Source organism: Pezoporus flaviventris, unplaced genomic scaffold, assembly GCF_033815535.1.
Source record: "Pezoporus flaviventris isolate CSIRO_AGI_PZ_B2104156 unplaced genomic scaffold, CSIRO_AGI_Pfla_v1 ptg000015l, whole genome shotgun sequence".
Lineage (NCBI taxonomy): Eukaryota > Metazoa > Chordata > Aves > Psittaciformes > Psittacidae > Pezoporus > Pezoporus flaviventris.
The window spans coordinates 2,342,083-2,356,327 of NW_026892563.1; the positions used below are offsets into that span (position 1 = coordinate 2,342,083).

Here is a 14,245-nt window from a genome sequence, read left to right on the forward strand (position 1 = left end):
GCAGCAAAGTGATTTATACATAATGAAGACAGAAAGTTTTTTGAATTAGCAGAGAGATTTCACATTGAGAAAACTGAAATAGAAACTGATGGATAATAGAATCAATGCATTCAGAAAGCTAACAGTGAGGTTTCATAGAACAGGAATTCAGCAGGGCTGCAAGAAATGAGGCAAAGGTGGCATTCAATTAATTTAAAGATAATAATGTCACAAAAGCCAGAGGTAGATTTCATTTCAAAATCATCTTCAATACATTCAAAAGATTAACAACAGGCCTGGGAAATAGTGTGTGTATATATATGGTCTAAATCCAATAATCTTGAAAGTGATCAAATGAGAGAGATATGGCAGATGAAACCTGCATTAATGTCTTTCAATATATAGCACTAATTAACTTATTAACCATGCTGAATATTACTGGAAGTTTTCAGGAGACCACAATTATTTTAACTACTTCAAGTACCCAGATTCTGCTACTCCCTTAATGCTGAATAGCATTGTACCCTTCAAGAAATACAGACATGCTCCCAGCCAGGGTCAGATCAGCAGAATCTCATCCATAATGAACTGCAGACTTTTTAATATTTGTGTAATGGACTTTCAGTAGGAGAGCTCCCTGGATACAGGGTTACTGTGTTCAGGAGCATAACAGCAATGAGGCAGGGAGTCCTGCCCACATGGTTCTTTCCCTTGGAAGGGAAACAGCTTAGCTAACCTGGCTTCTCAGGACAATCACTGGACAGCTACCTTTCCTGAAGTACATATAAATAATTCCTTTTCAGTCCTAACTTTTATGGTTTTAATAGCTGAATGTAGGAAGCTGCCATAATGAGCTTTGCTAACCACCTGCCAGTGCCCTCATAAGGATTTTATTTTTAACAATTCAGAAGATGCCAAGAAAGAACTGAAAGGTCAAGAAAACTGAGCTAGAAGAAATGGATATGCTGTTTCCATGCACCTCAACTTGTCACACATGGAGAACGGTTTAAATTTCTGGTTTACTGGCTTTTTTTGGACCCTCTGGGGCAAGAGACCTAATTATTTTATGTATATAAACCATTAACATAAACCTGATACATTAACATATCCCAATATTTACAATTCACAACTATGTTTATGGGTACTTTTGATACGCTGGCATAAATATTACAATTAACCCAGTTAGGCAATTCTGTTCCTTTGCTTCACTCTATTAAACTTAGCATAAACTGCAGCATAGAAAGAAATAACTGCTTAGGCAGACTTCAGTCTTCATTATAAAAGTCACATTTTGTCCTCCAACTCTTACACTTACCAGTATTTTCTTTTCTCCAACTTTTATTCTGTGCCTTCAGGCAAAATCATTATAGTGTCTCACAGTATAACAGTCTATGAGTTAAAGACAAACCTGCTCCATTCTACAGCCTTAAACTGGAAATATTCCCCATCTTTTTCCCTAGTGCGGCCCAAATCTTATTAGATCACTTTTTCTTCCAAAGGTGCAGTGATCACCTCTCTGGACAAATACGAGCATGTTACAGCTCTAGAAGAACTACCAACACAGTTAAAGGAAACAAGATACACTGAAGATTTTTTTATTATTTGGTTATTCGATATTTTCAAGCAGGGGATTTTTAGCCACCTTTCGAGGGAAGTTAGCACCAGCCTTAGAAGGAAAGACAAAAAGAGTATGGCTACTAATGTGGATTCGGCCAATACTCCATGATCCACCAGCAAATGCTCTGAAGATTAAAGTCTGAAGAAATGCTGGAAATTGGACTCATGTTAACCAGTTTTCAAAGAATCTAAGAAAACTCATACCAACACTATATGTTTAAGCAGGAATCAATGAAGGCATATGTGCCTTATGTTAGCACTGATAAAGATTATTAACTGCTTTCATAAATACTATGCAAAATGTGTAAAGAGGCAGGAAAAATATGGAAAAGATGTGTCTGCTTGGCTCTGTGTGGGAAGCGCCTGTGCAGCTCAGTCTTTTTGCAAAGCACTGAAACTGCTTCTCTTGTGGATTAACTGAGCATTACCACAGCAGATTTTCTATTTTTATTTCTTTGTGGCTTATTCTTCAAATCACTCAGCTATATCCATATGATTTTAAGTGTTAGATGATTCCAAAGAAAGCCTATTTCAGAAAGACAAGACTTGTTTCACCACTGGATTCCAAAGTGTGTATGTATATATATAGTTAAAATCCTCACTTGCAGAAATAATACCAATAATTAATTGGCATAATTCAGTAATTTTTTGGAAGGATTAGTTTTTGATCTAGTAAGCTATTATATGTGCTAGATGTTTCTGTCATTACCCTGGCCCTCAGATGTAACAATATGTTGTGAAATTTAAAAAAAAAAAAATCAAGTTAGGCAATAAGGCATGAATTTAAGATGTTGAAATCAATGTAATCCTACATAAGGAGTACTATTCTGTTGGTAGAACAGGGCTTCAGTGTAGCTTATGTTGCTATAGAAGCCTTTTAAACTAAGCTCAAAAGCCCCTGTCAGTCCAGAGCAGTCACTGGTACATGAGATATAACAACGGGTGCAACTACTGGGATTTAACCATAGCAATAGTGCAGATAAAGTCTTGGGTGACACAACCATGCACTTTCCACTGAAAGCCAGTGAGTGCTCTTCAGATTTCTATGTTTTGTTTTGTTTTATCTCTTTCAGACTAGAGAACCACCCTAGCATGTCACTGAATGTTTTTTTGCTTTGTAACATGTAAGGACATAATGAAAAATATGCACTACACTTTGCAATGACACCATCTGTCTGTAAGAATAGGTTAATGAAACCACAGCATTGACAAACTGTGTGTGGATGTCATGTCCACTGCTAAAATTTTTTATGGTACAATAATAAATTATAATGATTTCTAATTTCAATGCTACGGTGATTTTCTGTCACAGTACACTCAGGTTCAACTTTTAATTAAAAAAAAAGCTATAATAGCCATGTATATAATAGGTGTTCTACAAAATACTTCTTCTTGTATTTGCTTGCTAGATATTGTCAACTAAAGCAAAGACAGGACAGAAAAGAAATGGAGAAAAAAAGTGCCTTACCCTCATGAAATGAAGAAGAGTTACCCATGGCAAAGAGTTGTAAATAGGAAAAGTTGGATGAAAGATGTGTGGAAAGAAAAGTAAAGGCATCACTGAAAACAGGGAAAAAAAAAAGAAGTGAGGAGGAATGGGGAATGGTTCCTCTTAATATATTCTGAAGGCTAGTTTTTCAATGTTTTTTGTAAGGATTGTGGAAAGAAGCAAAGGCATGAGCAACAGTGGTAACAGCTGCCATTATATCTATAATCAGCAGAGATGTTGCTGAACAGGAATTGCTCTTGTCAGAACAGATTGCAAAATCGTAATCAGTTCTGTATTATCATCAAGAAATTTAAATGTCAAGTCACAACTCTGCAGAACATGCTAGTGAAATCAAGTCATGTGCTAACATCTACATAAAAAAAACTTTTCATATATGCAACTGACAGAATGTTACGTACAGTATCACACATCACCTCAGCATTTGTGACTTTCCTGATTGGTAAAGTTGGGTTAGAACATTTTTAAAGGTGTGGGGTTTTCCATTTAGACAACAGTGATCCACTGCTGTAATATTACTTATAAAAGAAATAGAAAAATGCCATTTCCGAGACATGCAATTTTTAATACACTGATCTAGAACTGGAGACCTAGACAGAAAACAAGTTTTGAACCTGAATTCCCCAATTCACCTCTGCATATTGCTTCTCAATCATTGATGGAATTACTGATTTTGTTGTTGCTGACCACTTGTTTGTTTCTGGGGAGACTGCATATGGAAGGACCCTCTACCTTTTCCTCCCTTACCAAAAAAGTTTTGCTCTCACCATGATAAAAGAAAAAGAACCAACTTAGAAATCCTTAAAAATGGTTTTATGGGATGGCAAAGTGCTCTCCATCCAGCTATTGTATGGTTTGCTTTTATAACCAAAACTCTATGCAGTGCTTTTGTACGTCTCTGCTTTGAACAAAAGAACAAGAGCTTTAGACTAGCTATGGAGCTAAGAAAGTGACAACCATTATCCAGCTTAACATCACCAGTGCACAAAAGGCAGGAGAGTTCTGTAGTATTCATTTTCAGTCCATGATTCACCACCAGTAATAGGCATAAGCATGGAAGAGAGCAAGGCAACTTGAGCTAATTGCTGCTTTTTCCTCTGTCCCCCCAAGAGCTCTAAAAGCCCAGGAATGGCACTGGAGCCAATGGCGGAATAAAGAGGATCCCAGTAACCGGAATGGTTGTACAACTGAGCTGCTGCAAAGGCTATTTAACCTTGATTTTTTTCAAAGGCTACTGCTAAGCTCCACCTTGTCTGTCACAGAGGCCCGCTCTAATTCCTTGTGTAAATTTGGATTGACAAAAAGGCATCAAATGATAGATTTAATCAGATCCATTTTTCACAAGAAGGATGAATCTTAGAGAAGCTGAGCCTGTCCTACCAAAAGTACACAACACTGGGCAACACCAGTAACAATATCATAGTTAAGTATTATATGGACTCACTGCCTGAGGCATCAGTATTTTGGAATACACTGGACAACTCACTCATTTATGATTTTTACTAATAACTCATTTTAGCCACATGATTTCTCCAACCCATTGTTCTCTTTGTAAATAAATCATAAATCTAACACATTTATCATAACTCTTTCCAATTACTCTGCCCCATAAACTGTCCTGAACTCCAAACCTTCTCTCATAGTAAAAGACATTAATCCACTGTGAATTGTTCTGGCTTATTAAGTTCTCGTTTATTGCTCTACCCTCTTTTAAAAGGCTGTTTATTTCTTTAACAATATTTTACATGAACCATCAAAAGCTTTCTGAAAATTTATAACATTTATGATCTTTGTGCTCACTTTCATTCCAAAATCATGATTTATTTCTTTTTTTTCTTTTAATGAGTTGTCTAACAGGCTAGAACAACATGATTTGCCCTTGTAAATGCCATTCTGGTTTGACCCTATCAAGTTATACTTATTTAAGTGTTCACACTATTTCAGCCTTAGGCTCAACAGGTTCCCCTTGTTAGTGGTAAAAGGAGGTCACCAGCCAAACCCTTTGCAACATGTTGCGTCTGTGGTTTGGTTTATGGAGTCTTGTTGGCTCCTACTCTCCATTAAAAAAAACCCAAAACAATCCACACCCCCTAAATTCTGGAGATTAACAAAACCTATTGCAAATCAAATTTCCTACCAAACCTTTTATAAATTGTCAGAAAAATACAGGAGAGGAAAAAAAAAAACAACCCCAAAAACCCAAACCCAAACCAAAAAACCCCCAACACCACAAAATACTGTAAGATTTTATCATGAAAAGGACTCCAAGGAAATGATTTTATGATTCTATGAAATTAGAACACGAATTAAAAAAGTTTACTTCCATCACACCACTATACCCTGTCTGCAGCTATAGCGTTCTCTTTCAAATAAGCAAAGGCTTACATGCTTCAAAGCAAATTTGTAAACATGGGTAACAAACACTAAATAGTAGAATTTGACTGTATTTCCACACCATTCTTTTATAGGAATGTCTACAATGAAAATATGCATGCAATTTATCACAAGCTTCTAGTTTTCCATGTTTACTCAAATGAAAATCTGGGAAAAACATACTACTTGCTTCTCCAGAAGAATGTTACTATCATAAACCATATCAACAGCAGAAGGTCAAAAAGAAAAAGCAGACATACGGATGGTGGAAAGCTTATAAACCTATGTGAAATTAATTCAGCAATTGATTTCACTGCAATTACACTCTGTCTATAACTATAGCTCTGCTTTCAAGCCCAAAGAAAAGTCAGGTTTGGCTGTTGAATGTATACTATTTTACAGAGAGGTTTTATTAATAAAGCAGTCTGGGTAGAAACCAGCCACACTGAAATAACATTTAAGGGTACCAGTGAAAGGTAGCAATGCTTACATGTTCAGGGTACCCTTGCTCTGCCTTTTACAAAAACAGGTCTCATGGCACAGCTGTGACTGCAGGAGGAGAGTGACGGCAGCAGCTGCTGCCGACATATTTCTAAGTAGAGGTAGAAGATGGCTGTCCCAGCTTTTGCTTACAGCCCTGGGGCAAGAGTCAGAGCACCTTGCTTTCCAAGTGTCATTTACTGTGGCACCGACCCCAGCAAACATCTCTCCTGCACTGCCAACTTGAGAAGGAAGGAGGATGAGAGAAGACAGAAAAATAACCTCTTGTTACTCCTGTCCAGGTGATTTCCTGACTAAACTGTTTGTGTTGCAGAAACACAGATTATTATTTTCAAGAGAAATTTAGACTGTTTTAAATTGGTGTTTGCAGTAAAATTTATCCAAATTGGCCTGAACTGGGTCTCTGTTCTTATGTATTAGAAAAGGTAAAGGTTACTAACTGCACCAACCCCACAATCTTTTGTAGCATTAAAAGCAGGGCAGCACTAATATTACAGCTGTTAAACAAGTATGACTTATTGTTGGCCTTCTCATTTTTTTCAGACTTTTAACAGAAATAACAAAAGCCCTCCTATTCAAAATAGCTCACCATTCCATATTTCCTTTTTATTTTTTTTATTTAATAACACAAAACCCTGATAAAACTTTTAAAGCACAAATGATCCTTTAATTTTGCAATTAAAAGATGATATAAATGCACTCACATACATTGCCAAACCCTCAATCTACCCTTCAAATCATAACAAAGTCACTAAAAAGCATAAATTTGCACCATAAACTTCTTAGGTAAACTTTAAAAAGCACTGTAACTTACCGATGTCATTGCTTCTTTCAGAGGAGTCTTTCTCTAGAGTGCCGGATACTGTACTGCCCACTAATTCCACTTTTGGACTATCACTCCTGCATTTGGATCAAGAAGAACAGATATTTTACTGGAGTTTTCATGTTACAGTAAATTAATAGCTAACTTGCAATTACTAATGAGAGAGTGAAATATTCTTTCCTTTGTAGCACCAGAGTAATAGCAATGTGTCAGATAATCTCCAGTAAGTAGACATGCTGTAGATTAACCTTATCTCATTTCTCCTTAACACCTGTCAAAATAGCCTATTTTAGACTGTAGTGTCCTGAATAATTCTTCAGATGTTCACAGCATCTCAGCGTGAAGGAAATCTAAGGGCAAAGGGACATTCTTCAATACATTGTTTAAATTTTTTTCTAATTAATTGCCTTGCATAAACTACAGCAATGGACTATCTCGTGCAGAAAGGGAGAGAATCTCAAGCTAGCACTTTGCATTTCAATGCTTCCGGGTATTAACTCATAAATGCAGCTACTCAACACATTTTTGCATGTTGCTCATGAGATTAGACTATTAATATTTTTCCACAGGTCTAAAGAACCAAGATCATCTACTCTGAAATGTCTTTGGAATGGGCAAGTGTAAAGATTGGTGATACTTTATGCAGAGGAACTATTTTTAAATCAAACAGGAGATCAAACACAGGCAATGTGATTACTGTTTCTTCATAGAACTTTCTATCACACAACTATTTAAGTTTACTAGAATAATGCAACTACTGAAACATTTAATTTAAAATGGGCAAGTGGCAGGTGAGTAGCTTGGCACTGCACAAGCCACACAGACAAATCCCTGTGACATTTACTGTTATAACAACTGTCCAATTAACGCAATCAATTGTACATAATCATTATCAGGTCACCTAACACATATCATAGTTTTTCCACAATGACTATTCCCAGCATAGCAATGTAACAATTATGATGTATGTAAGGTACCTAAATTATAGGTAAAAATATAGATCTGTCCCTGAAACAACCCAGGCAGAGGTACATTTCTATGAAGAGCAATAAGTACCCATCAAAAGTAAAATACATAGTGAGCTCCTGAATCTTGTTGACTTTTTCATTTGTCTTTGCTTTTGATGCCATAAGCTGATGACAGATGGCCTGAACCTCAACTCATGGCAGCCATTTATGAGCAAAGTACAAAGTTGCTGGAAACCCTATTTCAGAATTCAGGAAGTCTGAAAATTTGTATTAAAAAATTAAGTGAACATATATCCTGTCAGACACCGTGGTAGGGCAATATATGTTCTATGAAATAAAAAAGATAAGCAAGCAGTTTATGACCTGAAAAAAAAAAAAGAGTGCTACACAGCTGTCAATATGGCAAGCAGTCTGCACCAGGAAGGAAAGAGTAGAAATATAACACATTCCTAGAAACATTTATTAATTGGTGAGATGATAAGGATATTCTCCAAGTGATCCACCTGACAATTAGTTTTCTTATTTTTTGGCCTTTTTATTTTTAAAAATCACTTATGTGTTTGTAAATCTCTAAGAAGCAACTTAGCTTCTTGGCTGACTGGCAATGAACATTTGACTACTTTGTTCTGCACACATACATTTCCCAGCAAACTGCCCCTCTACTCTGCTCTTGTGAGACCTCACCTGGAGTACCGTGTACAGTTCTGGTGTCCTCAACATAAGAAGGACACGGAACTGTTGGAACAAGTCCAAAGGAAGGCCACAAGGATGATCAGGGGACTGGAGCACCTCCTGTATGAAGACAGGCTGAGGAAGTTGGGGCTGTTCAGCCTGAAGAAGAGAAGGCTGTGTGGAGGCCTCATAGCAGCCTTCCAGTATCTGAAGGGGGGCTACAAGGATGCTGGGGAGGGACTCTTCATTAGGGACTGTACTGATAGGACAAGGGGTAACGGGTTAAAACTTAAACAGGGGAAGTTTAGACTGGATATAAAGAAGAAGTTCTTTACTGTAAGGGTGGTGAGGCACTGGAATAGGTTGCCCAAGGAAGGTGTGAATGCTCCATGCGTGGCGGCGTTCAAGGGCGGGTTGAACAAAGCCTTGGGTGACATGGTTTAGTGTGAGGTGTCCCTGCGCATTGCAGGGGGGTTGGAACTAGATGATCTTAAGGTCCTTACCAACCCTAACTATTCTATGATTCTATTATTCTATGATCAGCTTGAAAGAAACCTCACACTAATAGAAATCCCACTGCAAACTGATTAATTGCCATCTGGAGCAACTCCCTGACCCATATGGCTGAACGGCTGCACAAATGCTGGTGCTAACATAAGGGAGGCTACAGGAACAGGCTGCCAGGAGATGGAACCTGCCACGGTTAGCAGCAGCATGGAGGCAAATTGGTTTAGACTGACTGTAAAAATGTACTTTCTGTACGTCCTTATGGCTTGCCTGCTCCAGAGAGTTGACTCATCCGTAAGTTGTATCATCACAGGTTAAATAAGTTTTGAAGCCTTTGGAGGAAATGGACATCTATTCTCTGTCTCACATGGATTTTGTCTTTCCTTTTGCCCTTGAAGCCCTAACCTGCCTCCAAGGAAGAATGATTACATTTAAACGGAATAGCAGTCGTCACCACAAAAAAATCAGTGAGAGATATGAGATGCAAGCCACTTACCCAGAACAGAAAAATAAAAACTCTCTTCTGCTCAGCAGCTGCCATGGAAATCTCACAGAACTCACTTTATAACTACAGCAATTTTTCCCCCTAGGATCATGTACTGGTTTTGGCTGAGATAGAGTTAATTTTCTTTCTAGCAGCCTGCACAATGCTGTTTTGGATTTGAGATGAAGTAAGTGTTGATAACATGGGGAGGTGTTTTTTTTTATTGCTGAGCTTGGCTTACACAGTGTCAAGGCATTCTCTGTTTCTCACACTGCCCTGCCAGTGAGAAGGTGGGGGGGGCACAAGAAGCTGGAGGTGACACAGCCAGGACAGCTGACCCCAGCTGACTGAAGGGATATCCCATACTGTATGACACTGTGCTCAGCAATAAAAGGTGGGGGAAGAAGGAGGATGAGAAGGACATTCAAAGTTATGGTATTTGTCTTCCCAAGTCACCGTTACTATGATGGAGCCCTGCTTTCCTGGGGATGGCTGAACACTTGCCTGCCGATGGGACACGCTGAAAGAAGTCTATTTTGCTTTGCTTGCATGCACAGCTTTTGCTTTACTTGTTTAACTGTCTTTATCTCAACCCATGATTTTTCTCATTTCTGCCCTTCTGATTCTCACCCCTATCCCACTGTCAGGGAATGAGTGAGCAGCTGTGTGGAGCTAAGCTGCCAGCTGGGGTTAAAACACGACAGGTGAGCAAAAATTCTGCTGTTTCAATTTTTATTGTAATTGCCTTAGGTTTTTCATAGTCTGGAAATGCATACCAGCAGGTCTTAAAAATCTTCACTATCTTATAAAACTGAACTGTTTTAAAAGTAAAATGCACTTACTGAAGTGACTGCTTCCATGTGAAGTTTCACATTTCTTAATAATTCAAGTAATTTGAAGTCTATTCCATGGATTATTTAATTATGTGCATTTCCTGCTCTCTTCCTACAAGACACCCTTACAAGTTAGAGCTTACCAGGCAAAAGAGTTATATGAGGTAAATCCATTAATTTGAATTAGCTGCTGAAGAAATTCATTAGGAAACTACTAGCACTGAGATCATCAGCATGCATCACCACCACCCTAAAAATCACCTTCCCTTCTAAATTTTGATTTAACGAGCTGTCTGGCTAGGTTTAAACCACGACACTACTGTTACAAATAAAATCCTTTTCAAATAAAACAGTATTAGATAAAAAGCAAAAAACATTTTTTTTTTCCTGTGCTAGACACAGAGGAGTTTGGACAATTAAAGAACACAACAGGGTTACTGTTTAGATCTGCTTTTTCACTTTGTTAACTTCGAACTTAGAAAAAAGAAAATGAGAAGGGCAATAAAACACCCCTCCATAGCTCTAAATGTTTAAAATATTTACAATGTGTTTAAAATATTCCAGGCAAAGGACAGGACAAAAGAATAGCTACCCCGTTGTATGCCCAGCCTCTTGTGCGCCCAGCCAGTGAACTGAACGCTAGGATACGTACTGGTCTTGCCAAGAAGACATTACTTAGCTACATCTAAAGATCATAGCAAATACTTGCTTTTCCAGGCATGCCCAAGTGACCAGCAGGTGTGGACTATATTTTGGAATAACTAGGCAAGCATGTTCAAAGCCAAAAAGTCCAAAAGAAACTGTGACAGTAGCACCTAGGAAGGAAGGGTGAGAAGTTCTCTCAGAGAAGTCAACACACTTTGCCGCCACAGTCAAAGCACTTCAGTAAGATGAAACTGGCAGCATCAGGCAGTCCCCATTTTTTCATTTTATATGTCTCAGATTCCACTCTCAGAGCATTTGTTTGATGTATTATATGTGGAGGAATGACGGGAACCAATGACTAGGATTTTATTCCACTCTACCCAAATACTCCATATTGATATTTAATTCACTATCAGTATACTTGAACTCCAGTAGTTCAATGGTAGTTATTTTTTCTAATAGTATTGTGCCTGTATTCTAGTAGTTCCGCAAGATGTGAAGCTTTCCCATTTTAGGCAACTGCTTTTTTCTGCTTTTCACCTATTTCTATTTACTATGCATAAAGGAAGTCTAGAGTGCAAAACCCAGATGCTAATGACTAATGCAGCCATCTAGACTTCACTAGGACTACAGGCAAGGCCTTTAATTTCTGCAACCTCTGCTTTTCCAATCTCTACAAAAATTAAATGGAATTATGTTGGCAAGACCAACTTCCCAGTGCTCCTCAAAGGCTGTAACCACCTTTGATAAAGAGCATCATGTAACTATAGAATAACAACCAACATTAGAACATACATATTTGACAGCAGCATTCTGCAGTGGCACCAGCTTAAAGAACATTGTATGAAGACACATGTATTTGTCTCAAAATTGATCTAAAATGATGAAAGAAAAAAGACTGAAACCAAACTGACAGTATTTGAAATATGCACTGTCTGATGCTGTTCCTCAGTACAATCCAAGCTTTTGCACTGACTTAGTGCCAATACTAAGCTGAAATAATTTGAGGTAAACTAAGAAATTCAACACCAGTTTAACTTACTGATGCAGGTATTTCCCACATATTCTGCAGTGGAAACGATGATGTTACAGTGTTTTCTTCAGTAGAAATGAATCAGCAATGAACAATCTAAGACTATTATTTTTGAGAAGATAATTATGAATCAGCCAGGTGACTAGATGGCTTTTCTTTTCTTTTTCTTTGTTCTTTAAATACAGTTTACCATAAAATAAATTGTGGCATTAACTGTAAAAGCTAAATTCTTTAACTGTATGTAAATTCTATGCTTCTATGTTTTTTTCACTAAACCCAAAATCAGTGGACAGAGGAAGAATAGTACCTTGTATGAGTCACAGGCACAGCTGGTCTTTCTGGTCGTCTTGGGGGCAAGGTACCAGGTCTATTCACAGAGTTTGCTTTGGGTGGCCGAGGTTTCTTCGGAGGTATAGCAGGAACTGAAGGCTTCTGCAAATCTAACTGCTTTTGCTCTCTCTCTGATCTTTCTTTAAATCAATTATTTCCAGGAATAAAGAACACAGATATTATTAAGTGGAATGCATTAGCACTTGTAAGTCTGCAATTAAACAAGAAATCTTCAACTGTACATACACTGTATACAAACAAAAACCTTATCTCCTTTCCACATCTGTCCTAAATAATACTTTATTTCTTTATTTGACATAAGATGTTTACCACATATCAGATATTTGCCCTGCCTGACTGTTCTTGTCTGTAATTCCTCTTGGCCAAAATGTGTGTGCAGTGTCTGAATAGGAATGCTGATTTCTGAGTGTAAAAAAAAAGAATGGCAACAAATTACGTACCATATGGAACAATATCCCATGAGCACAACTTACATCAAATTCTAATATAAAACAATATTAAGTTAGAAGGTCACAAAAATAATTATGCTGGATATCCTTAACATCTCTTGAGCAAACAGAGAAATACCGTTATTGGGAGGAAAATAAAAGTGTGTTTCAAGTGAACCACAGTTAAATGAAAATACAAGTATTAAAATTTAGCAATGTTTGGCAGGATGTAAACCCCTCAGGAAAATCAGACCTTTTATTTAGACTTTTAAGCACAGACTTACACGCTGAAGTTTTCAGCTTACCAGTGAAAAAACAGATCATTTGCAGAACTGATTATGCATAGTTGGGAAGTGCCGCAATACTAATACCCAATGCCAAACACACAATGCCTGTGAGCATGCGATGTACAATATATATGAATAACTCTTGTAAATAATATGCTCTAAATTCATAATACAAAAGAAACATGTAAACACATTTGCCACACCATAGGAAACCTGATTCTTCTTAAAGAAAGGACAAAACTCCCAAGGGGGACCAAAGGGACCGAAGTTTTGTTCTCTGTATCCTACTATGTCAACACCCACTTCCCTTGATAACACTGTCTACAATATGTTGTGAATATTACATCTCTGTATATGTGTAAGAGGTCTTGGCAGTGTTCCTCCCACGGGATTTTTATAAGGGTATTCCTTAATGGGTTCTAGGTTTCAGTCTGTGAGGATCACGGAATAAATCACCAGAAACACAGTCCACAGGAGATTTGGAATACTCCAGTAAGTGACTGTTCACAAGGATACACCCTCTTTCAGTACACTTTCAGTTGATGCAATTTGTTGGGTCCTCTGTAACACTGAAGCTTTTCCAGTGTATTGTGTAACTTTTACACAGTTACTCCTATAGCGATTTATACTGCACCAGTGTCCAAGAATCATAGAATCATAGAATAGTTAGGGTTGGAAAGGACCTTAAGATCATCTAGTTCCAACCCCCCTGCCATGGGCAGGGACACCTCACACTAAACCATGTCACCCAAGGCCTCCCGAACTATGTGTGAGGGATGGCCTAGGCAGTGTACCAACACACAGCATAAAGAACATTCCTGAGCCACCCTTGCTGCCACACCTCACTGAACAATACCTGCCACTTCCTGGTACTCCAGAAATGTACACATGACTCCTACAACCTCTTTTCAACATTCAGAAAAGCTACCTGTATTTATACCCTTGGACAGTATCATGTTTATACTTCCTCCACCATTTTGACAGCTTTTTTTTTAAATCCAAAATGGAAAGCAAAGGGTTTTATTGCTAAGATAATCACAAGAAGTAGCACACATAACCAGAAATAAACATATGTAGATGAAACTGCTACAACACCTGTCAGATCACTGAGACATATATCCAGAAACAGATCTTCGGGCAAAGTCTGAATGTTCTGGCACTGAACTGTAACCGCATCTAATGCATTCAGACATGTGCATACCTGTGCCTTTTACAAGACTGCAAGGTTGAATACTTA

The 14,245-nt window shown here is 37.9% G+C and overlaps 1 protein-coding gene across 9 annotated transcripts in view; it reads right to left on the minus strand.

Annotated features, from left to right (window-relative positions):
* SH3KBP1 (SH3 domain containing kinase binding protein 1) overlaps positions 1–14,245 on the minus strand; it is a 232,221-nt gene that overhangs the window by 14,265 nt on the left and 203,711 nt on the right. For all 9 annotated transcript variants that reach the window (XM_061453237.1, XM_061453241.1, XM_061453236.1 and 6 more), the window contains 2 exons: positions 12,250–12,412; positions 6,792–6,877 (listed from right to left, as the gene is read on the minus strand). In XM_061453237.1, coding sequence (XP_061309221.1) covers positions 6,792–6,877; positions 12,250–12,412 — 249 coding nt within the window. The remainder of the gene's footprint in view (positions 1–6,791; positions 6,878–12,249; positions 12,413–14,245) is intronic.